Source organism: Apostichopus japonicus, chromosome 9 (genome assembly GCF_037975245.1).
Source record: "Apostichopus japonicus isolate 1M-3 chromosome 9, ASM3797524v1, whole genome shotgun sequence".
NCBI lineage: Eukaryota > Metazoa > Echinodermata > Holothuroidea > Aspidochirotida > Stichopodidae > Apostichopus > Apostichopus japonicus.
Window position 1 is genome coordinate 11884533 of NC_092569.1, and position 25504 is coordinate 11910036.

Genomic DNA, 25504 nt, shown 5'->3' on the forward strand with positions numbered 1-25504 from the left:
ACTTTTTTTTTTTATAAGGTACATATTCCTTGAAAAATTATAAACGTGTGATAGATTTGACGAAAAAGAAAAGTAAAAAAACATGTTATTGCCTCTTGTAGAAAGAACATACGTAGGCAGCTCTGGCTTAAACGGCGGCGCCCGTGACACAATGTAGCGGCACTCTTCAAGCTATGGAAAGTTCTTTCTTTTGGGGTTTTTTCTTCTTTCTGTCCTCTGAATAGTGGATGAAGTGATCTTTTGGACTTCATGTTCGTCGGGCCAGCCTCATTTATCTACAGTAGCACCAAAATTTTGTAAAAACTGATGGCGACTGTACTTTGGAGACGTAAACCCAGAGCCATTGTAAAGGTATCTTGCCTGTTCACTCAGGGCATCCGTAGAGTAGTGATCCGAAGAATGATAGTCGTAGTTCAAACCTGTTTCTGGGTAAGCATTTTCGCTGGCTGATCCGGTCGGTGAACGGAAACCATGCGTGCGTCGGTCGTTACACCAGCTCTCGTATTGGCTGGCTGCACGGAAGAACTCGTGCGCTGAATAATGACCCTGCTCTTGGCGATAAGAGGCAAGAGCCTTGGAATGGAGTTGTGTAGTGCCATTCTTTTCTGTATAGACATGGAATTCGTTCTTGAGATGTGAGATGGGTTTATCGGCGTCCTTACTGAGGTACATCGAGACCAATTTGTCAAGGTAGTTGTTGGTTTCCACTTCTTCGTGGTTTGATGAAGACGTAGTTTGGTGGTGGGTACTCAGTTGAGCAAAAACTGGGGAGTCGTGTGGTTTAGTCACGACAGTCTTCAAGCTCGAGATTGGTGACAACATGGGTTCTGATGGCTTGTAGTGCTTCCGGGAGTCAGCATTGTCACCACTTGTATGTTGGTGTGTGTGAGTCGGCCTCTTGGCAGGTTTTGTTTCCGATGGCTCCTTCTCATATTGCACGCTTGGTGCGGTCTCTGGTACCGGTGAAAGGTTTTGGTATACCGGTGACTTGGGTCTTCCAGCTAACCCTTCCTCTCCGAGGCCGGCTCCGATATCAAATATGTCCGAGAAACTGGTGAGATCGATGTTGATAGAAGGTGTGTGCTCCTTGAGTTTTATTTTCTTGGAGGGTGTCGTGACGTCGTTGTCTTTCGTTGGGCAAAGATGTTTGCTCTCGGCTCTGAGTGGTTGCAGTTCCGGTGGCGAAGGCCTTTTGAGAGGATTAGTCGGATGAGATTGTTCCATAGGTGCGGTTGCTGCGGTTGCTGGAGATATAACAGAAATGTTGTTCTCTACCCTCCCAGGTGACGCTTCAGTTGCATGTGACTCAGTCATAATTGATGATACGGGTGTCAAAAGTGTATTGTTATTCAAATGGCCACTGTCCTGATGACTGTATGAATTTGACATTGTTGTTGTCAAAGCAATCGGTTGAGTTGTAGATGCTACAATATCGTTGCGAGAAACGACAAGATCCAGTGGGTTGTTGGCTATGGCTGAGGTATCGGTCGTGTAAGGTTCGTGTACCGGCGTTAGACCAGGGAGGTAGTTGCTGCCACAAGCTGCGGCGTAGTCAATCTTCATTTGTTCGTACTGTGAGAATTCTGGATGACCTGCTGCCGCTGCTGCTGCGTATCCCACGTAACTGTTGGCATGAAGTGCGTTGATGTGATCTGCGGGTGCGTAGGAAGAATACGTAAATTCGTGTGGGCTGGCGTAAGGACTCCACGTCTCCAAATGACTTTGATGAGGGTAGTAATTTCCGTAGTGGCGACCGTTGTATGGCTGAACTGTTTAGCAAAAAAAAAACATCTCAAAATTATAATAAAGTTGAAATTTATGCAACCGCAGACAACATGATCAAAGTCGTCCCAAAATTAGCAAGACAAATAAGCAAGCAAGACTTTGCGAAAGAAACTGGCATTATTTGACACAATTATTTAAAAATATGAAAATTATTTGTGCGGGGTACGAAAATGTAACCACCGCTCGAATGTTCAAGTAGGCTATATGATTCTTTGTTATTAGGCCTACTGTTAATTTGTATACCATTAAAACATATTTGTAATGCTTAGTCGAGTAGTTGCAAGTTTGTAAGCAAAAAATGACCATCGGTGATGGTTAAGACATGCCCCGGATTGACTGGGTGAGCTGTCACATAGAAATAAATTAATTGGCAGAAATCCACTTAATAGGTTTACATTTTGTGTACGTAGAATATCAACTCGACTGGTATAGAGCATGACACTGTATACGTTAATGAATTCGTGTACCTGTCAACCGTTTTCTTAGCAATTCGAGCCGAAAGGAATACAGCCCTTCTCAAGTATTATGATAATGTCAAAAAACGGGTCCCGCTGTAGTACAAAAGCAAACAATGACCTGGCATTGTAAATGATGACTCACCTTGTGGCCCGTATTGCTCGGCTTCAGATGCCTTTTGAGGTGATGTGAAAAGCCCTCTGACGTGAGATCTGAGGGAATAGGAACGGCCCATGTTTGGATAGGTAGCACTGGCCTCCTTGTCGTCTTTTGAAATGCCGGATTGGACTTCTCTGAGTTGTCTCGCAACCCGGTCCACACGGTTGAAGGATTTGTGCAGGTGAACACCCTGTAATGTAACGGACAAGCTCTGTTGCTCGGTTGTCGTTGTGACAGGTGCGTTCTAATATAAAAACAGAAGCACCTCAAAGTCCATTTCTAGCTAAATTCAGTTTCTATTTCTATACTCAATTCTTTTCTTTCTTTTTTTCTCTTCTTTTTTTCTTCTTCTTTTTCGTTTTTGCCATGGAATGGCTGCCAGTTTACAACATGAATGTTCAGTCAAACAGACATGTGTTTGATTTTCTCTCGCTCTCTGTTTTTGCGTCCCGTTTTGTATTAGGCCTATCACATACCCACGTCCAACTTGCTCATGATACGAAAAGAACATATTTAACTACGGAATGTGACTGTTGAGGTGTTTCGATCTAAATTTACATTTACATTCCATGAACTGACTGGTTAATCCTCCTCCTCCTCTGTGGTCATGATAATATCTAACATTGGATGCAGAAAACATTTTAGATTCTAGAATTCAATTGTTTATAATTATACGGTGTCTATCCTGCTTGTAAACCAAAAAGCAATCAAAATTATTTGGCTATTTTATGTTTAGACTTTCCATAGTTAACGGTAACTTACCACTTTGCGACAAATTTCCTTCGGCCTCTCGTGACGGTGGGATCTATGGTACTCGAGAAGTGCCATTTTAGCCATAGAGGTTGTCTTCACCACATCTGGTCGAGGGTGGTCGTGCGTTCCTTTTGACTGGAAAAGAATGACGACATCTGAAAAGCAAAATTATGAGAATATTAGTACCAAAAATAGAAGCAACAAAATATTAAGAGTAACAGGCTCAGAATTCAGTTTTAAATATATATATATAATTTTTTATATAAACATTTTTTTTTGGGGGGGGGAATGCAAAAAACAAATTATTTGAAAGAATGGCATTCAAACCTATAAGTTCCTCGGATCCCTCAGATTCGAATGCCGTTCTGTAATCAACTATAACATTTAATCCGCTCTTTCCTTCCGCATGCGTCTATAATTTCCGGAAGTCGGATTTCTCATACCTTATGATATAAAAAATATATATTTATAGTCTAGAAAAGATGAAAATAAATTCATATTAACGATGATGCCTTGAACTTACCGGTGACCCTCCAGAAATGAGTGACTGGGTATCCGTTTTTGCCAGAGCAGGCGACGTGGTAAAGTTTGCCATCACATCCTGGTCTTGGGCAAGACTTCTCCATTTGTTTTCTCCTGGCACGGTCGGAAGTAGCGGGGCGAACGGTTACTAATTCACCTTGGTTATTGTGACAGTTTTTGGAGCATAAGAACACACCTGGAAATTGAATGAGACGGCAATATTTGATTTTAGTTTCTTCTTCTTCTTTTTTGTGCGTTTTGTGCGTCCCTCTTTCTTCAATGAAAGCTTACAGCACCACTCATGTATACTGTTTTTTAATCAACGAAGAATGAGACTGCGTATATATACATGTTAAATAGTTAACACGTGTTATATGAAACGACTGTTTGAAAATTCACTATGGATTTTACATTCTGCTTCCTGTTCTCAATATAATTAAAAGTCCGGCCACGTTTTCTTAGCAAGATTTGTTCACAAAACGAATGACCGCAAACCTTAATTAATTCTTATCTTTTTTATAAGCCTTTGAAACCTTCTTCTTTTTTATATTTGAGAAAAACGGTACTTTAAATACTCAGATTTACAATGTGCAATAAAATGATCCCATTATATTATGAAGTTAAGTACACAGACGCACACACGCACACACTATGCCATATATACAGTAACGCATATAAACGCTTATTTCGCATCGTATTTAGGTTTCATTGCCATAGGAAACCATGAATGCGGTATGTTATGTACTACGCCACGTGTTGACAACCATTGTCATTCAATAAAATGCTCAAGGTGAGAGCTTTCTTTTATAAGCTTGTTTAAACTTTGTAGCTGAAAACATCAACTCGCTGTTTTTCAAGCAAATTGAGGAGCGGAGTCTATATGTATTTAGTTATACCAAGGTATTATATGCTTGTTCTTTCAAATCATACGTAAATGATATTCTTAACTATTTTTTCGATCTGGATATAGAATCCCGCGAAAAAAAATATTTCCGTGATTTCCGACTAATCAGGACTATTATTCTCCAAATCACTTATTATCAGGATTCAGAATGAAATCTGATAGCTATTTGTGTAGAAGTTAGCAGAATATTATGAGTTATTCTCATTTCCTCCCTTTTTTCTCCCCCCCCCCCCCCGCCCTTGCACAACCAAAATTTAGTCATACCCTTTTTGCCGCCAAAAAATACCAATGCTTCTCTGCTTATAGGCCTGTTGTAACAGTTATATACACACAGGTATAGACTTGTCATGTCATGCATGAATAGCGGATTACAGCGGATTGACATTCAGAAGCTGCTCTTACCATTTAAACCCTCAAAGACTTGAACCATTTTCTATTAGAGAAACTCAAGTTTGAAAAGAGCATAGCTAATACTACTCAACGGGGTTACGTAGACACATTATAGCAGTATATTGTCACTGAAAACTAATCTTGTTAGTTTTTTTTTTTTATTCAAGTCTTGCCGTAGCCTATCCCCAGTAGATCAATTGGAGTTTATAGCCCCACAATAACCACCTGTTTACACTGTATAAATAAACACAAATGGTTGCTGTAATAATCTCTTTAGGCATGTTGATCGCCCACTACGTTAAGCAGCAAATATGAATGAAAACATAAATGAAATTCAGAGAAAGAAAAAAATGATGTATATAGAGTTGAGATGGAAATTGAGAGGGTAAAGCTATAAGAAGAAAAAATAAATAAAAAATGAGAAAAATAACTAATAAAAGTAAGGTAGCTGAACACGATATCGAAATAATTTTTTTTTTAATTTTTTTTTAGACTTACCCAAGCATGACTTTTTCAGCACCTTCTTGTTGTGATTGTTTGTATTACGCATTGCCCAGCCACTGAGGTGCTTTCTGGCGTCCAAATCTTTAGGGCGGTAGCGGAATGTTGCGTCCCCGTCAACCCATTCTTGAAATTCATCGTACTGTCAGGAAAAAAACAGAAAGATTTAAACCTATAAGTATACTACAAACCATGTCCGGTTTGAGAATATTAACATGATTTTACAAACCCACATGCATCGTGTAAATGCTTTGTGTGCAGAAAACGGGGAAACTCCCCCGTACCACCACGCCACCCCATCTCTCCCCATAATATGCAAATAAGGAGTCCTGTATTAAATAAAAAAAATCTCCTTCTTTGTCAATTATGAGTCACATAACTCTGCTTTTGTTTATGATATGATATGATTATATATACATATATAATTTATTGAATATAATATAATATAATAGTCTCACACTGGAAGTCAGACGTGTCCCGTGTACGTCTAGACTGGGCTTTCTATTTACACAACGGTACGGGAACAAATTTACTTTTCTCTCAGCAAGGTGAGAAAATGTCCAGCGTTTGCCTTAAGTAAGCTAAGCAATGATGCCTTCACGAGCAACATTATCTCACATTTCACATCACATACAAATCCAAAATGAAAAACTATACACCGATTACGCGAAAATCCGACATTATTTTGTAAGACGTCTGTTTACAGATTAATTAAAGAATCATTCACGCCAACAGAGAAACGAACACATTGATGGCTAAGTGGTTTGTTGACACAATGTTAAGTACATGTGTCGTGAATGTGAAGAGCTTCATATAGGCGAAAAATGAATGCGGGTTTATTCTTTCAATAATTTTCGACTATGTTTTCCGTTACACTTTTTAGAGGAAGATATATCTAGTTGAGACAGTCCAATGTTCATAATATTTTCTTATTTCAAGATTATTTTGAAATTTTTGGCTGAAAAGTATAGTACCGTACCTCATGAAAAAAAAAGCGAATGGATTTTTATCAATTTTATGTAAGATAATTTTTTTTTTCCTTTTTTTCTACTTCTTTTTTCTTTTGTTGTTTTTGCTTTGTTAATTTGCTTGTACCACAATTTCTCAGAATATGGCTGATATTTTACACTATAAAGTTATAAAGCAGAATTAAATAAAATGATGGAACAAATTGCTAATAATAATAATATAAGAAAGAAAAAAAACTTGAATAAATGGATTGGGGTGGGGGGGGGGTAGCTAACTTATTCGAGAACAAGATGGAATCGTATACTTATAACATACCGCTAAAATAAAGAGGTGACGATGCTATAATTTTTATCACGCTATAGATTCATAACGTTTAAGGAAATAAGTCTTGTTTTAAATATATAGCTTGTCAGTACACGTTCTGGAATGAAATTTCCCAGTTGTTAGGATGAGGGGGGGGGGGGGTGTTTTTCTTGCACATTTCAGGGTTCCTTTATTTTTGCCTTCTTCGTCTTTCTTACGCAGGGATTTGTCATGAACTAAAATATTACCTATATTTGACACCTAAGCTGTCCTCGTATAATTTTTGTTTATAATTACAAAGTTTAAAAATGAATATAGTTCTTAAAAGTCCACTGTAAAGGTTAACATAATTAATATTTTCTCAGGTTACATGTATAAATTAAATAGTAAACCGGGTAGATTGAATGACTAAATCAATTTCGTCATTTTTAAATTGAAAAAGTGAAAAGAAATAGGCCTACATCTAAAAGTGACAATTTTCAACCCACCTTATCAATCTTCATTTTCTTGAATTTTTTGATTTCGTCCTTTTCGCCACGGCTGCTTCTACCAGTTCGACCCTTATCTTGCCAACGGGTACTCTCATTATTAAATGAGATGGTACCATCGGTTGTTCCTCCTGCTGCTGCACCCTCCGGCTTCATGGGTACTCCTGCTACAACAGCGGCAGTAGATACCAGCGAAGATGTGGAGGGGTGGAATGCACCCGCAAAAAGATCGTCCATATCACAAACACTATCAGAAATATAAATATAAAAAAATAGCAAATTGAAACTTTGCTTGACGAGAGAAGAAAAAGGTATGAAGATGCTTCTTCGCTTTCCTTTTTCCTTCGAAGTTGAACTGGTATACCTGCGACTTTGAAATTAAAATGATGACAATTTTAGCTTGTAACGTCTTCTTTCCTCTGATACCGTTCAAACTTTCTTGTTGAAATACTATTCCCTACCCTTTTTATCCTCTCATGCTGGTATACCCGGATTATAGAAACTTTTCTTCTTCTTTTTTTTATTTCACTTAAAAAGAGAAGTTTACCAAAAGAAAAAGAAAAAAAGTAGTTACACTTGTCTTAGACGAAAAGTCGGAAGCTGATTGGTCCATTGCATATACCTGTAGCTTGGCACGCGCCTAAGGTGATGAATATTTATTGCCCCTAGGTTTAAACCTTTGTAATTCAACTCACAAAGGCTAAACCAAACAATTGATATGGATAAAGCTAACTTTGATTAGAGGGTGAGATGGGAGGAGTTTATAACTCCACAGTACCACATTGTGGCTTACCTAATACACTTGTTGCGTTCTCTTAAGAAAAGACAAAACAAACACAAAAGAACAAAAAAAAAATAAGGACGCGTGCCTCTGATTAACACTATTGATAGAAATGGGAAAACATGAGGGTATTAAAGGCTTAATTCTGGCTTTCGTTTTTCTATTTTTTTTTTTTTTTTTTTTTGTGAAATGGGTTAAATAGATTTGTGGACTTGGAGAGAATGGTGGAGACCGAGAAAGGGAAATGTGCCGAAGAATCATAGCTGTGTCATAAAATGGTAAACTCAAGGTTAAGTGGCTGTAGGTCAAATTAGTGTCTTCTTAATGATGTAAAGAAACATCATTTAAGGTTTATTGCCGTTCTCTTTTGTAGGGTCACCCACCTGTTACGGTAGATTTAAAAGTGAAGTATACGTTTTGGTACATTTCCCGAGCGACTTTTGACTGCATGATGAATTCCTTCTCCTTGATAGACTCTATCTCTCACTTTTAATTACATATCGTAATTATAATATATAGATATAAATATATATATATATATATATATATATATATATATATATATATATATATATATATATATAATATATATATATATATATATATATCCTCAGACACAATGTTTTTGCGTTCATGGACAGATTATACATTCAGGCTAAGGGGACAGCCATGGGGAGGACAAAACTGGCCCCAGCGTATGCTAATCTATTTATGAATCTTATTTATGAATCTAGATTTCATGAAATTTCTAATCTTCTATCACTTCTGTACTTACGTTACATTGACGACATCTTTGTTATTTGGTCTCATGGGGAACAGTCTCTCTTTGCGTTTGTAGATAGCCTCAATTCTGTTCCACCCCTCCATTAAATTCATTCATCATGGAGAAATCAAAATCTCATGTTGCCTTTCTGGACACTCTGGTCACTCTTTCTAACGGTCGGATTAACACGTCTGTATATTCTAAACCCACTGACCGTCACACATATCTCGACGTTCATAATTTTCACCCATTTCATATTAAAGAGTCAATTGTCTTTAGCCAAATGCTTTTCTACAAACGTACCTATTCTGATCCCCTACAGTTTATTAAACAATCAACCACCCTAATAGGTCACTTTCTTGATTGTAATTACCCCTACAAATTATTGAAGAGAACCCTTAATAAAGTCTGTAGAATTCCCAGGGAGAAACTGCTTCAAAGTCAACATATAGGGAGGTTCCATTTGTCGTTACACACAGCGATCAGGTCATGGACCCTGACATTCAAAGTCAACATATAGGGAGGTTCCATTTGTCGTTACACACAGCGATCAGGTCATGGACCCTGACATTCAAAGTCAACATATAGGGAGGTTCCATTTGTCGTTACACACAGCGATCAGGTCATGGACCCTGACATTCAAAGTCAACATATAGGGAGGTTCCATTTGTCGTTACACACAGCGATCATGATCACGGACCCTGACATTCAGCTCTCTCCTTCAGGGGTGTGCTTACATCCAGGTCCATACATTATTGTGACACTCCCTTTGTGATATATCTTATCACGTGTGTTCTCTGTCCTGATATACAATACATTCCTCATTTTCTCACACTGACATTCAGCTCTCTCCTTCAGGGGTGTGCTTACATCCAGGTCCATACATTATTGTGACACTCCCTTTGTGATATATCTTATCACGTGTGTTCTCTGTCCTGATATACAATACATTCCTCATTTTCTCACACTGACATTCAGCTCTCTCCTTCAGGGGTGTGTTTACATCCAGGTCCATACATTATTGTGACACTCCCTTTGTGATATATCTTATCACGTGTGTTCTCTGTCCTGATATACAATACATTCCTCATTTTCTCACACTGACATTCAGCTCTCTCCTTCAGGGGTGTGTTTACATCCAGGTCCATACATTATTGTGACACTCCCTTTGTGATATATCTTATCACGTGTGTTCTCTGTCCTGATATACAATACATTCCTCACTTTCTCACACTGACATTCAGCTCTCTCCTTCAGGGGTGTGCTTACATCCAGGTCCATACATTATTGTGACACTCCCTTTGTGATATATCTTATCACGTGTGTTCTCTGTCCTGATATACAATACATTCCTCATTTTCTCACACTGACATTCAGCTCTCTCCTTCAGGGGTGTGTTTACATCCAGGTCCATACATTATTGTGACACTCCCTTTGTGATATATCTTATCACGTGTGTTCTCTGTCCTGATATACAATACATTCCTCACATTCCTCACATTCCTCACATTCATCACTCATTTTCGTTTACGACTTAATAATCACAAAAGCACGATCAGACTCAACAAAACCAGTTTTCCAGTGGCTGAACATTTTAATCAATTCCACAACACAATATCGACTGTCTTAAGCTTGCCATAATCCTGGGTAATATGTCTGACCATCATAAAAGAAACTATAAACTGGTCCTCACTCGAAAAACGTTTAAAATGTAAAAGAATAACAATGGTGTATAGGTCTTTTAAATGGTCTGGCTCTACAGTATGAAGTGGAAATGTTCCGCCACACAAATGATAATATACATAACCACTCTCTAAGGTCCACCACACGAATTACTTTACTGTTAGAGGGTGCACGGTATCACCAGAAAACATTTTCATATGTTGCTGCTAAGGAATGGAACGAATTATCAAAGGAGTGTAAGAATGCCAAGTCTTTACATACTTTTAAACGTTCTTTGCAGTACTTTAACTAATTTATTATGCTCTTAATTTCTTTTCATTGATTGTTCCATGTTGTATTTTATGTCATAGTCAATTTTTATTTTTATTTTCATTTTCGTCTTAATTTTTTTTATATTTTATTATTATTTTTTTTTTATATGATTATATTTGTTCTTTACACTATTAGTTATTTTATTTCAGGGCCTCGGGGGAGATTAGCTTTACGCTAACCGAGTATACCCTTTAATGTTAAATAAATAAAATAATAAATAAATAAATAAACTTGAAGGAAGTCGAATTGATCCTTAAAGTATGTTCACACTGTCATGGTTTCTTTCCGGGTTAAAGCACTTTGAGCAGTCTGGGGCTTACGGTAGACTAACATGATTTCAATCACTCTTTTTACACATGACGAAGGACCAGGGTGTCCGAAAATTTGTGTAGCGTGTAGTTATATCTATTCTATTCTAAATATTATGTTGGATTTAAAGGCATTACATGTTGTCCTCATCTTTTCTACTATTCTATTATTTCTACCCAACACGTGGAACATTTCATCATTCGTATATATATATATATATATATATATATATATATAAATATATATATATATATATATAGGCCTATATATATATAGGCCTATATATATATATATATATATATATAATAAACCTATTTCGCGATGGAGAAAGTAGATATGCCTATATATATATATATATATATATATATATATATATATATATATATATATATATATAAATATATATATATAGGCCTATATATATATATAGGCCTATATATATATATATATATATATATATATATATATATATATATATATATATATATATAATATATATATATATAATATATATATATATATATATATAGGCATATCTACTTTCTCCATCGCGAAATAGGTTTATTAGCATGTAAGTCTAGCATTTATCGACAGCAAAACTATATAATCAAAAAAGAATACAGGCTCATGTCTCAATGGTATGTCTATTTATTAACTGTCTGGATATTAAATTGACAATAAATCCACCAACGGGTGAAGATTTACCCTGGGAAGAAAGGTTCAGTGGTTTGGTAATTTAATAATTGATGGAGTAAAGATATAGTAATAAAGTCGCATGGATATATGTTTCTTTCTCTCCGAAATCCAACTGGGAACTGTTCGGATTGGTATTGACCTGAGACAAAAAGTGTAGACAGACTAAAACAGGTGATATTTTCGTCACTCAAACAACGTACCCAAGACCTCCAACCATATTCCCAACCCCTCTTACTCCCTTTTTTTACAGTAGAAAGTAATAGTGCATGCATGCTTACTTTTAGCGGAAGTTAGCATTCGTAGGCTGTACCCGGTACATAATGTGTGAGATACTTTCCGCTGTCTTTTATTTTATTTTATAGGTGTAGGCATATCCATGTATCACTACTATCTATTGGACGGTACGGAGAACGTCTGCAGTGAGCTAATAGTTGCTAGGTTACGGCCCACAGTAAATCCTATTCCAACCCGCCCCTCCCTACCCTATGTAAAACTGACGAAAACCCATAACGTTCCCCACAAATCCTCTCTTCAACCAAACAGTATAATAGCAACTGCACGCGGTCAATGTTATCAAATGTGTTTCCCGCCTCCCTCCCTCCCATCCCCCCTCCCATCCCTCCGCTTCCCAGTTTCCATCCCTTCGCCCATATTTGTTCCATTACCTTTCGGTATATGCAGGATTATTCCAGCTGCTTAGGCACGTTCTATATACCATGTTATACCATGCATATTGTCTGCAAAACGCTATTAGTCTTCCACTAAATCTGCACAGCTACTCTTTCAACTCCCTTCCCTCCCCTTCCCTCCCCTTCCCTCTCCCAACTCCCCTCCCCCACCTGTTAGTTTGCCCTTGCTACCATAGGCGTAAGGAGTCCAATTTGATTGGGGGGGGGGGGGGGCTGTAACGACTTGCCCGACAAATATAACCAAAATTTTTCAAGCGCTCCGCGCGCGTTCAATATGTTAATATACATATCATATAGGCATGCATCGGTTATTTCATCGCATGCCATCGTGTACCGTACGGTCCGTGAAAGTTGTGCAGTATACTGCGGGATGCTAATGTAAACAACGAGATGTCTTATGTAGCTGGAGAAAAAGCATGGAGGGCCAATTATGTCAAAACCCTCTTTAACATTGGTAATGGCGAATTACTGCAGCCCCACCAGCCCCCCCCCCCCGCTTCCTACGCCTATACGCCTATGCTTGCTACTGTTGTCTCGACTCGTTGCTGATTGTTTTTTTCTAAGCCTAATTAGTGCTGTGATGTTGCGACATCTAGCTACTTCGTTACATCGGCACCTTGTTTGTTCCATAAACGGATTTGCTTTTAGCGCGGCGACAAATCACCACTTCCTTATAAAGAAAAGAATAGAATAGGCACGCGCCTCTGCAAACCACAGACAACAGTAACATATAGATCATACTTAGCTCGCGTGTACCTTCTCTTGTAGAAGTGTAAAGAATGATAGAACAACACAAAGCTGTCCATTGACTGAGTTGTTATTCAATAAAACGAGTGTAATCCTTTCTGTTTGTCTGTTAATTTTACTTCTTTGTAACACAAATGATAAGATCCGATTTGAGTGATAGTCGTGGTAGGCCTAAGCACCGCGGTTTTACCAGCACAATTCTGTATTCTTGCCCGCTTCTTAACAGCTCGCGTGGCTAGTCAATTTGGCCCGATACACACAACATCATGCCTCCCCCCTCGCTTCCGCGTTTGTATACCTGCATATTTTTACCCCATGGATCTACTGAACAGTCTTTGTTTAAAGAGCCATATTTTCAACACCCTTTTTATTTTAATATCCAACTTATCACTAACTCTCTCTCTCTCTCGTCCTTTGTCTGTGATAATTTCGAAAATCGGAGAGCATGAATGTTTTTTGCTCTGTTTCGTTTTTGTATTTTTTTGGGGGGGAGGGGAGGGGGTGCTTTCTTTCATAACACTGTTACTCTTTACATAACATATACTTGCATGTTCCTGAACTATATATATATTTCAATAGAAGTCTGTTTTTCATGACGTCACCATATCTTTGATAAATGACGCCAAGATTGACCCTTCCAACGTTTCGTATTATCTCCTTTTTTCCCCTTCTGGTTCCGCCGTTTCTACTTTGGAGAAGAAAATATATATAATAATAAATCAGCTATACTTAGAACAATGTATGTTAAAGGTACAACAACAACAACAACAAAATCACCTTAAATATTTTCTTTCTGCATTATTTTAGGTGGAAATATATTAATTGATGGTTCTGATGTAATAGCTTATAATTCTTCTAACTCTGATAATAACATAGGTCTTATATGGGAATATTTCAATGGTATCTTTCAATTGTATATTATAATCGAGAGATTTGACCTTGTTTCGAATCTATTGTAATACGCCACTACAACTTTTGCACACTCCCTCCCTCCCTCCCTTCTTCAGCAGTAACACTGGACGGGACGTTAATCAAATGTAATATGCAAGGTTCTTCCACCGTAAGAATGCTGACCTTATAATGACAAAATAAATCGATTATATCTGTTTTAAAAGGGGGGGGGGGGGGTAGGGGGAGAAGGAAGCTAACAGCCAACGTGAGCGCGTTTGGTTTCTTAGAATGGGGAAGTTTGATGATGGTTAACACTCTAATACAAAACAAATTTAATATATCTATTATCGAAACAAGAACAACACGGGATGGGGTGGGGTGGGGGAAGAGGGGAGGGGGTGGGGGTTGCGAAAACGTCGTGTTATACAAAGAGAAGATAATTAAACTTTAAGCAGTTCGAGCGTCGGAAGAATATATTTACAAGAAAAGAAAAAAAAACAGTTTCTCAGGTTTTTTTATAGGTCTTGAGTTAAATTAATCATTTCAAATGTTTGGGACCAAGTTACACACGTTTTTTTAGGTTCATGTAATGAATTCGGGTGACGTCATTGGCGGGTTGACCTACCTGTATATCGATGAATAAATTAGTGATTGAAACTAACTCTATATTGCTTTTCGAGAGGTTGCGAGAGGTTTCGAGAGGCCTGGCAACTGTCAACGACCTATACATAAGTAATAAGTTACACTGATTAAATTATAGCTAAATAGTGCTATGAACGACAACAAATACATATCTAACGCGCCTGTCAAATTTCCAAGAACCGAAGTTTCTGAGTAACGCGCATAGCCTAACCCCAAACTGAGACGCAAGTCCACCAACTCCCCATATCAATAGGCCGTAATTCTGTGTTGGAAGGGCACAAACAGTTTAAGTAGTGGCACCAAACTATACAATAGGGAGGCACACAGCATACTTGTTTCTTATCAATTGTGAAGTGTTTTGTACCGTACATGATGGTGGCACAGATTGGGTGGAGGGTATACAATAGTCTGTGCAAGGGGTTCGACGCCCCCCCCCCCAGTGTCACGTATGATTGTTAGACCTACCCCTCTCCTCTCTCACTTGAAATGCAAATTGATCTCCCACACCCACCCACCCACCCCCCCCCCCCCTTTAAGGTAGTAGTTTTTTTTTCGTCTCTACAGCCGCCACATGTCTTTAAATGCTAAATACGTCGTAATACGGAATACCAAAAATGACCCATGTGTGACTTGATGATCTTATAACAGCACACGTGGCTATGTGATATAATGTTATTGCATACCGTACGCCACATTATTATATATTATGTGACTAAGTGAGTGATAACTAACACTCATAGTCATGAAAGAGAAATATAAAATATTTATTAAACGTTCTGTTATTATTTTATTTCCTTATGACAGAGAAGGCGGTTGGATTTATAAAAAATATATATAAAAAAAGTAATAATAATAATAATATTAATACTACGGCGGCCTCGAACATGCATTTAACAAAAGTGGGACCAATCATCGTCCAACTGTACATGAATACATTCACTACGGAAAGGATAAACGGAGGACTTCTTTTCAACATCGTTGATTATTAATTATGAAGACAATATTGCCCAAGATGCTTACGTGCTTGAAGGCCAACATATAAACTCTTTCTTTGTGTGTGTGTGAATAACAAAGGAAGTTACATTTTGACATTTTGATTTGTCGCTTTCGCTGACGTCATCACCTATTTCGTTTTGCTCTTTTGCCAACTTCTGATATTGCCAAATTTCGATTAATTTTATTCGAGGCAAATCCAGAAAAGTTTAGTTTTTTTATCATTTCATAAGATATCTTTCGCTATATATACGTTGAAATAATGAAATAATTGCCGAACTGATTATTAAAGATTGTAGAGACTAACCACCATTTAAGTTATGGAGTGGTGGGTGGGGTGAGTGGGTGAGTGGGTGGGTGGGTGGATACTTTTGGTGAAATGTATGGTTCTGAGATTTAAAAATGGTGCTGTTTTGTAAGTTTCGAAACAATGTCCAAAAAACGTTCAACTGTTCAGGTTGTAGCCTATTATGCACTGTGAAGTGTTTTTTTTTTGTAACATTGTTTGACAGTGAGTGGGGGACGCTGAGCCCTCCACCCCGCCCCACCCCCCCCCCATCCCACCCCGATAGGTACCCGGTAGTCATTCATCGCTGTAGGCTTATCTGTAATATAACTATACATAGTGGCAGATATATTGTAACATCAGATGTTACGAATAATCTTGCAGGACTACATCACGCATGTTCAAAGCATTTGACGAGAGTAACCTTAACGGTATAACTTTATTAAAAATATCGAGGTTCTCTTATGCGCCACCGTAGCTTTTTTTTTGTTTTTTTTTGCCCATCTTAATGTTAAGGCGATTACATATGTGTTTATAAAACTTAGTTATTCGTGCGACGCCTGCTGCATGGCATCGCAGTATAACAAGGTCTTTGTGTGTGTGTATAAGAAGCACAATGAAACACATCTCATAAAGGAACCTGTTAAATGTTACCTCCCTGCACATTCCAAAACGTTCATAAGAGTGTGTTCAATATTTGACTGATGGGAATAACGGATTGGACAATAAATGATTGGTTGACTAAACTTTTCTATTGAAACAAACAGACCCCCCCCCAAAAAAAAAAAAAAAAAATCTTATGGATAGACATGGTTAAACTAAAGGACTATATAAAATTGACAACGCTGTATTACTTTGTGGTGAAAATGGGTCACATTATTCAGAACTGACTACGTTAAAAATTTGTGATCGTATATGAGTAAACACCTGACGGAGTTGTAAATGTGTACTCTGCCAACAAAAGTTTATAATGCTGTTGTCCAAGACACGAAAAAGTGGTTCTGTGTCTAAATTAGGTGCTACATACAGTTTTACTCGTTCTTATACTGGAGTTTGGTGGACGCCATAAAAATTTAAAAAAATCATAAAATGATGCTGCATATGTAATATTATAAATATACAGTTGGGAATGGCGTGCTATTTAAAGTAACTTAACAACATTATAATATAATAATGTAATAATAATAATAATAATAATAATAATAATAATGATATTAATAACGATATTAAAAATATATAGTTAAGGTACCGTACCATGTATGCTAAAAGGTAAGAACCCATATCAGATCATGTGACACACAATTCTAGGATTCACTTTTCCTGTGGCCTTCATGCGCCTGGTGACTCCCAAAAAAAAGGGCGAAATCGGTCTTGAAGTGGATTTTGCTCTACCGGTTTCTAGACTCAGACTTTTGTATGTGCCGGTCAGCCGGTGTATAATTTTGGGGGAGGGTTCGGATGTTATTTTAAAACTTTATTTATTATTATTATTATTATAATTATTATTGTTATAACATTCTGATTTAATGGTGTATTTGAACAATCGTTTACCGCATCTATACAGAAACGAACAATAATGTCATTTCAGAGCCATGCCATTCAAATATTACTCTTGCAGGATTTTCAACTATGGGATATATCGACTTTTGGAGGATACATCAGGACTAAAAATTATTTGATAGGTTACTAAACTAAAATGTTTCCCTTGTTCTATAAACGACACATTCGTTCTTAATTCGTTTCCACAATATCATATTCTTTTATAGCTCTCGCTTGACATATTATGGCCAACCCGGTGACCAGAACCCTCCAAACACGTGGCTTGTGAAGGTTCGTTTTATAAAATCAATATTTACAATAATAAAATAATAAGACCATAGAAAAGCAAACCTGCATTTGGCGTGAGTAAAAATCATGAAAGACCATTCGGATACTTGGACGTTACTTTTATGCCTCCCCAAGACATGAATCACAAAAGTACCGAGTATTAAAATAAATAAATAAATAAAATTGAGTTTTCGTTGACAGATGGCCATAACAAGTACAACACATCTTCTAACACAAGCAAAAGCTAGGTCAAAAGGCCTCCGACCATTATGTAGATTATGCTGTATAATACTACATATACTAGCGAGCTTCCATGTGGCTGATCAATGCGCATGCGTTGAATACACTGTTCAGGCCAGGTCAAATTTGGACTACACTGCATAACTTTGACATCTGGGGAAAAAACGGCTATAGGCTACACACATACACGTACACACAACACTATAGATACATAATTTCTCCTATATTAAATTTACGCTTTAATTCCAAGATAGTGAAATGCACTCCTTTATAGGAAGCGGCCCTTCCACTTTTAACAAAGAGTGAATGAAGTCCTATGCAAATTTTAACTATACAAACAGATCGGAATTATCATGTTGTATAGAACTATACGGTATACCTTGAGTGACTTACAAGCCAATCTTTGGGAAAAGAGTGAAAATCCGTTCCTAAAAGTAAAAACTATAGTAACTATCATGGAACACTTTTTGAGAAAGTAACCATCATGGAAAACTCTTCAAGAAAGTAACCATCATGGAACACTCTTCAAAAAAAAAAAGTGTGTTTTTTTCACACTTCTCTGCAAACTGCTCTCTTTGTAATTATTCTCAATCAGTGGAGTGTATAGCCTATAGCTTGAAACTCCTCAATATGTATAGGCTATAGGGGGAAAAAATTGAACCATAATAACTATAACGAAATCAATCAGTTACAATATGAACTACTCTCTTATAAATTGAAATAGGCCGTTCATTTAATGCAACAAGTCTGGAAAACAAAAGTAAAATATATCGTCTCCCTTTTTCCTTCCCTTTAATGATACTATTCAATTAATCGGTCCCTTTTTTCGTCTTTTTTATGTTTAATATTTATTTTACGTAAGCACACTCGTGCACTCATAACTCACCCCCAAAATTTACAAAACAATTTATTATTTTTATTCCTAAATTAATCGTTATTTCACCCCCCCCCCCCTTTTTCAGTATTTATTTGAAGGTATATATGAACTCGTGCTCTGAAACTCGCCCCAAACCGTATTAATTTTGTTTTAATTGTTTTATTATTACTATTTATTCCTTCAACTTTCCTAGTACTTTCCGATACTTGTGCGCGTGACTGAAAACTACCACTATGCTCTTTAACAGCGAGAAGCGTGATACCTCCGCTTGACCATATCGACATTTTGACTAACACCACTTGTAATATCTGTATAGGCCTACATATAGTATAGGTTACTGAACAGCATTTTACTCGAGATCACTTATCGCATAGTATCTGTTTACATTTCGAAATGGACCCTTGATAACGCGCGGCACTTGACTAACATCGTAAAATTTTTCATAATCATGAACCGGTTATAGTCTTAGCAGCTACTCTAGCAGCTCCCTTGTCTCAGCGTATAAGGGGACTGGGGTTGAGAGTGGATCAATTTGTTTGCTTTTCGTGGCTCTCCCAACGCGTGTATCTTGGGTGACTGTACAGGTGTTACCATGCATAGCAGCTTCTCGCTGTTAAATAGCATAGTGTCCGGGCGATGGCCCTTTCTCGTTTAGAAGTGATTGTTAAAACGTTAATTACCGTACTCGCTAAATTAGTGTTCATCACATACTTAATAATATATATCAGATGGATTTCAATCTCAGAATTAGCAATATTTCAAGACAGGGTGTGATAAAAATGTCTGGAAAACTAGTAACCCCGATTCCCAAAAGCTACCTACCCACCCATACACCCCACCCTCAGCCTCCCAATTCTCATGCATAGTGGTGTACAAACGGGAATGCAACTTTGATTTTACTCAAGTGATTGATGGAACTATACCCTCCCCATCATGAATTCTCACATGGAATTACATACTCTGTTGATGAACCTATATAACAAGGATGTTAGATATTGAGGGTATTTTCATAAAGAGAGAAATAGTGTGTTATCAAACAAGTTAGACAAGTAGCCTATGACCTATATATCCCCCCCCCCCCCGTCCCCCATCTATCTATCTCTCTCGCTTTTTAAGGACTTTTCTTCTTCTTTTTCTGTGTGAATCACAGAAGTTAAATTTGACCAACCCATACTATTCACTACATTTTGCTTGTACACCATTTTTTGGGGGAGGGGTGGGGGCATATTTACGTATTGTTTTAGGGGGTTATCATTTTCGAAGGAGAATTTTGTGTGCAATCCATGTGGTAGGCCTATTGTCACATGTATATAAGAGGCCTACGCATCCAGTGCACAAAGTTTGACGTACTATTCGAATATGTTAGGAAACAAACTGACCATGACATAGCGTCTAAACACTGTTAATATAGTACTAAAAGGCTTCTTACTTGTAAAAATATTGTATAAAAAAATTTAAAAAATATTAACTTGCAAATTCGATAGGCTGATTCTCCACCCACCTCTCTCTCTCTCGGCCACCTCTTGCTCTCGCTTTATCCATCTATCTCTCATTTTGGTAAATTAAAGGTGTTATTTTGTTTCATATATTAGTTCAAGACAACTCAAACCAGTAGCTATTTCCTGCCTAACATACCGTCGTAAGCACCGATCATCATCCGCGTTTCCCGTTTCTTTTGTTAAAAAACCGGTCTCAATGTTGCGAAAAGTAAATCTATCAATATGTATACTTTGCAAATGCACGCATTCTTTACAAAGTCTTCAACAGCGAATTAACGAGATTGAGCAAACAACTTAACTTCGAAGGACAATAAGGGGTGCCGCCTCCAGAGACAACATGAACAAAAGGTAGCCGCGGACACTGGTGTAGGTTCCTCGCCATGCGCGGGGCACGCGACAGTAACCCTATTACGTAAGAACCGTGAAACGTACACCCTCACATTTACGCGGGTATCGACATTTTCTTGTTGTCAATGGACCGGAAAAGGCATGATAAAAACCACCAGTATCTCTCCACTGTGACACCTGGGCGTTAATAAAAGAGGGTGTAAGGTGGTCCAATATCATGTCTCCGAGATGGATATTAAAGCTTTATTCAGACCTTTTGTTTGCTATTGTTCCCTTTGTTAGCATCAATAGTACTTACACGCCTTGCAACGTGTGTTTTTTTTTTTTTTTTTTTGGCTTTGGGAAACCCCTCAGGGGATTTCGCCGTGTATTCACTCAACGAATTGGATTATTTCTGCAAAGAAAAATATCAGCATTATCTTCTTCTTCTTTTCAAAGTGGGTGTGTGTGTGTGCAAAGTTCAGGGAAGCAGATATAATCATATTCGACATTGTATATATGCACATGGTTACATTATGAAAAGCGCAATAAAAGCAAGACGACAATAACACATGCAGGTCCGTTAATTTATATGTGTTTTTGTTATTATTTTTTATTATTATTATTATAAAAAAATAAGTTGTTGGCGTTGTGTACAGAACCCCCCCCCCCAAAAAAAAAATGGAAAAGAAATACAATATGAGATTCATACATGCACCTGTTTGGAAATAATCTTATCGAATTATCGAATTTAAAGATTATGACAAGGGTAACTTCGTTATGTATCTTAACACGCTAAGATGATAATTACCTTCAGTTTTTAAGGTATATTTGTTGTTGTTGTTGCTGCTATTGTTTTTTGTTGTTTTTTTCTTGGGGGGGGGGGGGTTAATCTATGTAACCAGATCATCCCTATACCTAGAAACCCGAACTACGAATATTCGCAAATGTTTGTTTCGCCTGCCCAAAAAAAATCTGGTATTTAGCTTTACCTATAGTACATGGTTAACCGTACTATTGAATGTATGTACCGTATGTATGTATGTATGTATCTATGTACGGTATGTATTTTAGATCCTCCTGCAAGCAGGAACTCGCGAAGAGGCCATCATTGGCTTATCAAAGCCGCAAGCTGACCGAAGTCAGTCTCTTACATTCATATATTAACGTCCATGATTCTGAATTGGTAATTGTCAACAACTCTGTAACTGGACGACATACATTAATCTGTGAGTGACTCGAACCGGGGACCTTATGACTGAAAGGCACCGGCGTTAACCACTGAGCTAACACTCTTGTGTGGCCCTGAATGGCCAACAAAAAACAAAACATTAACATACATGAACAAAAGGTGACCGCAGACACTGGTATAGGTTCCTCGCCATGCGCGGGGGCACGCGACAGTAACCCTATTACGTAAGAACCGTGAAACGTACACCTATCATTACGCGGGTATCGACATTTTCTTGGTTGTCAATGGACCGGAAAAAGAATGATAAACTGCACCAGTATCTCTCCATTGTGACACCTGGGCGTTAATAAAAGAGGGTGTAAGGTGTTTCAATATCACGATGTCTCCGAGATGGATATTAAAGCTTTATTAAGGCCTTTTGTTGGCAAAAGTGAGAGAGATACCATTACTAAAAGAGCAATATTCATGCAGATACATGGCTGCGACCGCCTTGTGTTACTAGAACACAAGTTGGATCATATTCCGTACAAATGATGATGGATACGAATCAGAAATGTTATATAAAAGAAAAAACATTATTTTAAAATGTATACAACAATACGTTCGCTTTAAGGTTAGTTTTATATCATCTCTTTGAATAACGCTAATCAATGATTTATTAATTATGGAAGATAAATTTCATAATTGCATATAATTACGTCATTTTGTAACATCTAATATGATTTGATTATATATCCATATACATTTATCATAGCAATAGTTTTCATTCAGCGTTTGGTCTCACGGATTGTTTTATGAACACTTAAGTTATTAATTAATTAATTAATAGCCATGCAAGCACGTCATGTATCATTCTTTTATGATGTGAAAAACAAACATATGAAAAAATTGCCAAAACTTATCTTAATCGTGAAATGAATTACAAAAAAAAACGACAAGCTGCAATTAATTCGAGAAAAAAACATTGGAAATCATTTGGGGGTGGGGGAGGGGGCTGCACGTGAACACAATGTCATTAATCTAAATTAGTAGGCTAAATGTCACATTCATACATTCATATCATATTTGTTAAAGCGTCTAAATAAATTAGACGAGATACTAACGAGGGAAACGGCTTGGTCGAAGCCGGAAAAATTGAAAATAAAAAACAAATGGAATTTTCTGTGACATGTAATTGTGGCTAAAACGTGAGATATATGGTTGCCTACTATTTCTATTCCGTTTCTCAATTGTACAGATGTATATAGGCCTACACTTTTTCCATATATGGTGAAAATAAAATATAGCCAGTTGGTTGCATTTCATGCTTAACATACCAGACGGTTGTATCATAGTCTATAGATTCCTATATTATGGCGCGGTTCCAAATATGACGCACTTTTTTTGTCAAATTTCATCGTTTCTACAATACCATATAGCAACGGAGAGTAACACCAACCTGATACATGTTGTGATAACATACTTCTGTTTTGTGTTATTCAACCATTGTGCACGATTTTTCAAGATTAACGATTTTTCATCTATATAAACAGTAATTATTATCTGCGTTAGAAATTAATATCGTGAACCATTCCCTTCCTCCACCCCCTTGCCCTCACACACATACACATACACCCATTTCCTCCCCCCCCCCCCACCCTTGCCCTCACACACAAACACACTCGCAACACCCACAAAGGAATGCAATGCAATTAGGTGGTAAAATATTCAATCATTAATTTCCAATTCCTACAATAATATTACGCGAGAATTATATGTTATGTTTTGTAAATGGTAATAGGCACTTCAGTTCTATTTGGTACTGTTTATGAACGTATTGCGTGCCAGCCACATCGTGGATTTATTGCTCCAAGTCTATGTCAAGAGCAAAGGAGCCGATTGTATGGGTAATGGGGGTTACCCGCTCCGTACCACGGGACATTCCCGAATTGATACAACTGCTTTGTGTATACTTCCGTGACGGGTAACACTACATAGTTCACACACAGACGCACGCACACACCTGCTTTAATATTAAAACTATATATTGCGTTTAACGTTCCGTCATCTGCCAATTTTTAACCAATCTGATCGGTGTTTAAGGCAGTTCGAATTTAATCCTTTTTTTTATACCAACAATAGGTTTCCATGTATTCATTACATTTTTCTTTATCAATCTGAGTCAAAGGCACCTGACGTGTGGCCTATAAATATGCACTTAACGTTATTATGGATTACCATCCAAAACTCAAACATATGAATACAGCCTTCTCGGAGACAGGGAGTTGGTAATGGCCGAACAATAACCTCAGGTTTAAGAACGAGTGTCCTCTACATCAAGACCATATTCATAATCTATAATTCAGCAACCAATATAGGCTCTATATATCAATGGACTCTTAAGACAAAGGAAGGAACAAGAATATTACAGCAGTCGCATCTTGAGGTATTTATATATTAGTATTAGTACAGTATTTATATATATATATATATATATATATATATATATATATATATATATATATATATATATCCAACTCATTACGATTTTCATTTATATATATATATATATATATATATAAATGAAAAAATGAAATGAAAAGAAATATATATATATATATCCAACTCATTACGATTTTCATTTATATATATATATATATATATATATATATCACCCATTCCTAATCACGTTTGGGCTTGGGGAATGTAGGCTCTCCCTTCCTTGTTGGCTCATTTCTATTGGTGCACCGGGGCCAGGTTGCTCCTTGTCAAGCCACTGCGCTGAACAATTATACCTACTTTTTACTAAATCTAGATAGTAGAACCAAAAACTAAAAATGCAGTATGGGTCAAATTAAGGAAGTCTACAGGTTGTAGCATGAAATGATCATTAATAACTGAATTAGTTCTGATTATTTTTTTTTTAAATTGTTCATCGCTCCAACGCTGTTTTTTATTTGGCAATGGGTATGCCTCCATAGGCAAAAATACATATCAGAAATATCCAAAAATTAAACCCATTTAATTCATTTTCATCAATGAAACATGACAATGAACTTCATTGTGATCTAATTTTAGATTTCAAATATTACCTATAAGATGCATCTCAATGAAAGCAAATGGCTTCTTCAACCAGAAAACCCAACTCGACACACGAACTATATCATCATCATGATAAGTGTATAGTAACTTAAACATCACACCTCTATATATAGCATGTGTGATAGATTGGTTAGTATCCAGAACGTGTTATGCGTTAACCTTGTTGTTTCTGCAAGAACAAAGTGTTTGATTTTTTTTTTTTGGGGGGGGGGCCTTTTCATGTAAGTGGCCTAGTTTGATTGATAAATGATGTGAAAGTAACGTATTGGCTGATTGTTTTAAACTGTTTAGAGAGGGGTACAATACTAAACAACAGCGCCCTCACATGTTTGAATATATATATATTACTTTAACACATTCTATTACACAGGCTCTCTAGTGGATAAGCATATTATTCTATTATATTCTATTCTATTCTGTTATATTCTAGTCTTTTCTA

General features: G+C 37.1%; 1 protein-coding gene across 2 annotated transcripts in view; it reads right to left on the reverse strand.

Annotated features, from left to right (window-relative positions):
• LOC139973605 (uncharacterized) overlaps positions 1–25504 on the reverse strand; it is a 36632-nt gene continuing 11128 nt past the window's right edge. Inside the window, exons 2-7 of one of the 2 annotated variants that reach the window (XM_071980407.1) lie at positions 7231–7477; positions 5468–5612; positions 3677–3871; positions 3163–3308; positions 2386–2590; positions 1–1769 (exon numbers count right to left, since the gene is read on the reverse strand). In XM_071980407.1, the coding sequence (XP_071836508.1) occupies positions 268–1769; positions 2386–2590; positions 3163–3308; positions 3677–3871; positions 5468–5612; positions 7231–7467 (2430 nt within the window). In that variant the 5' untranslated portion in view covers positions 7468–7477 and the 3' untranslated portion in view covers positions 1–267. Of the gene's footprint in view, positions 1770–2385; positions 2645–3162; positions 3309–3676; positions 3872–5467; positions 5613–7230; positions 7478–25504 lie in introns of both variants that reach the window. The other variant, XM_071980406.1, reaches the window with a different exon arrangement.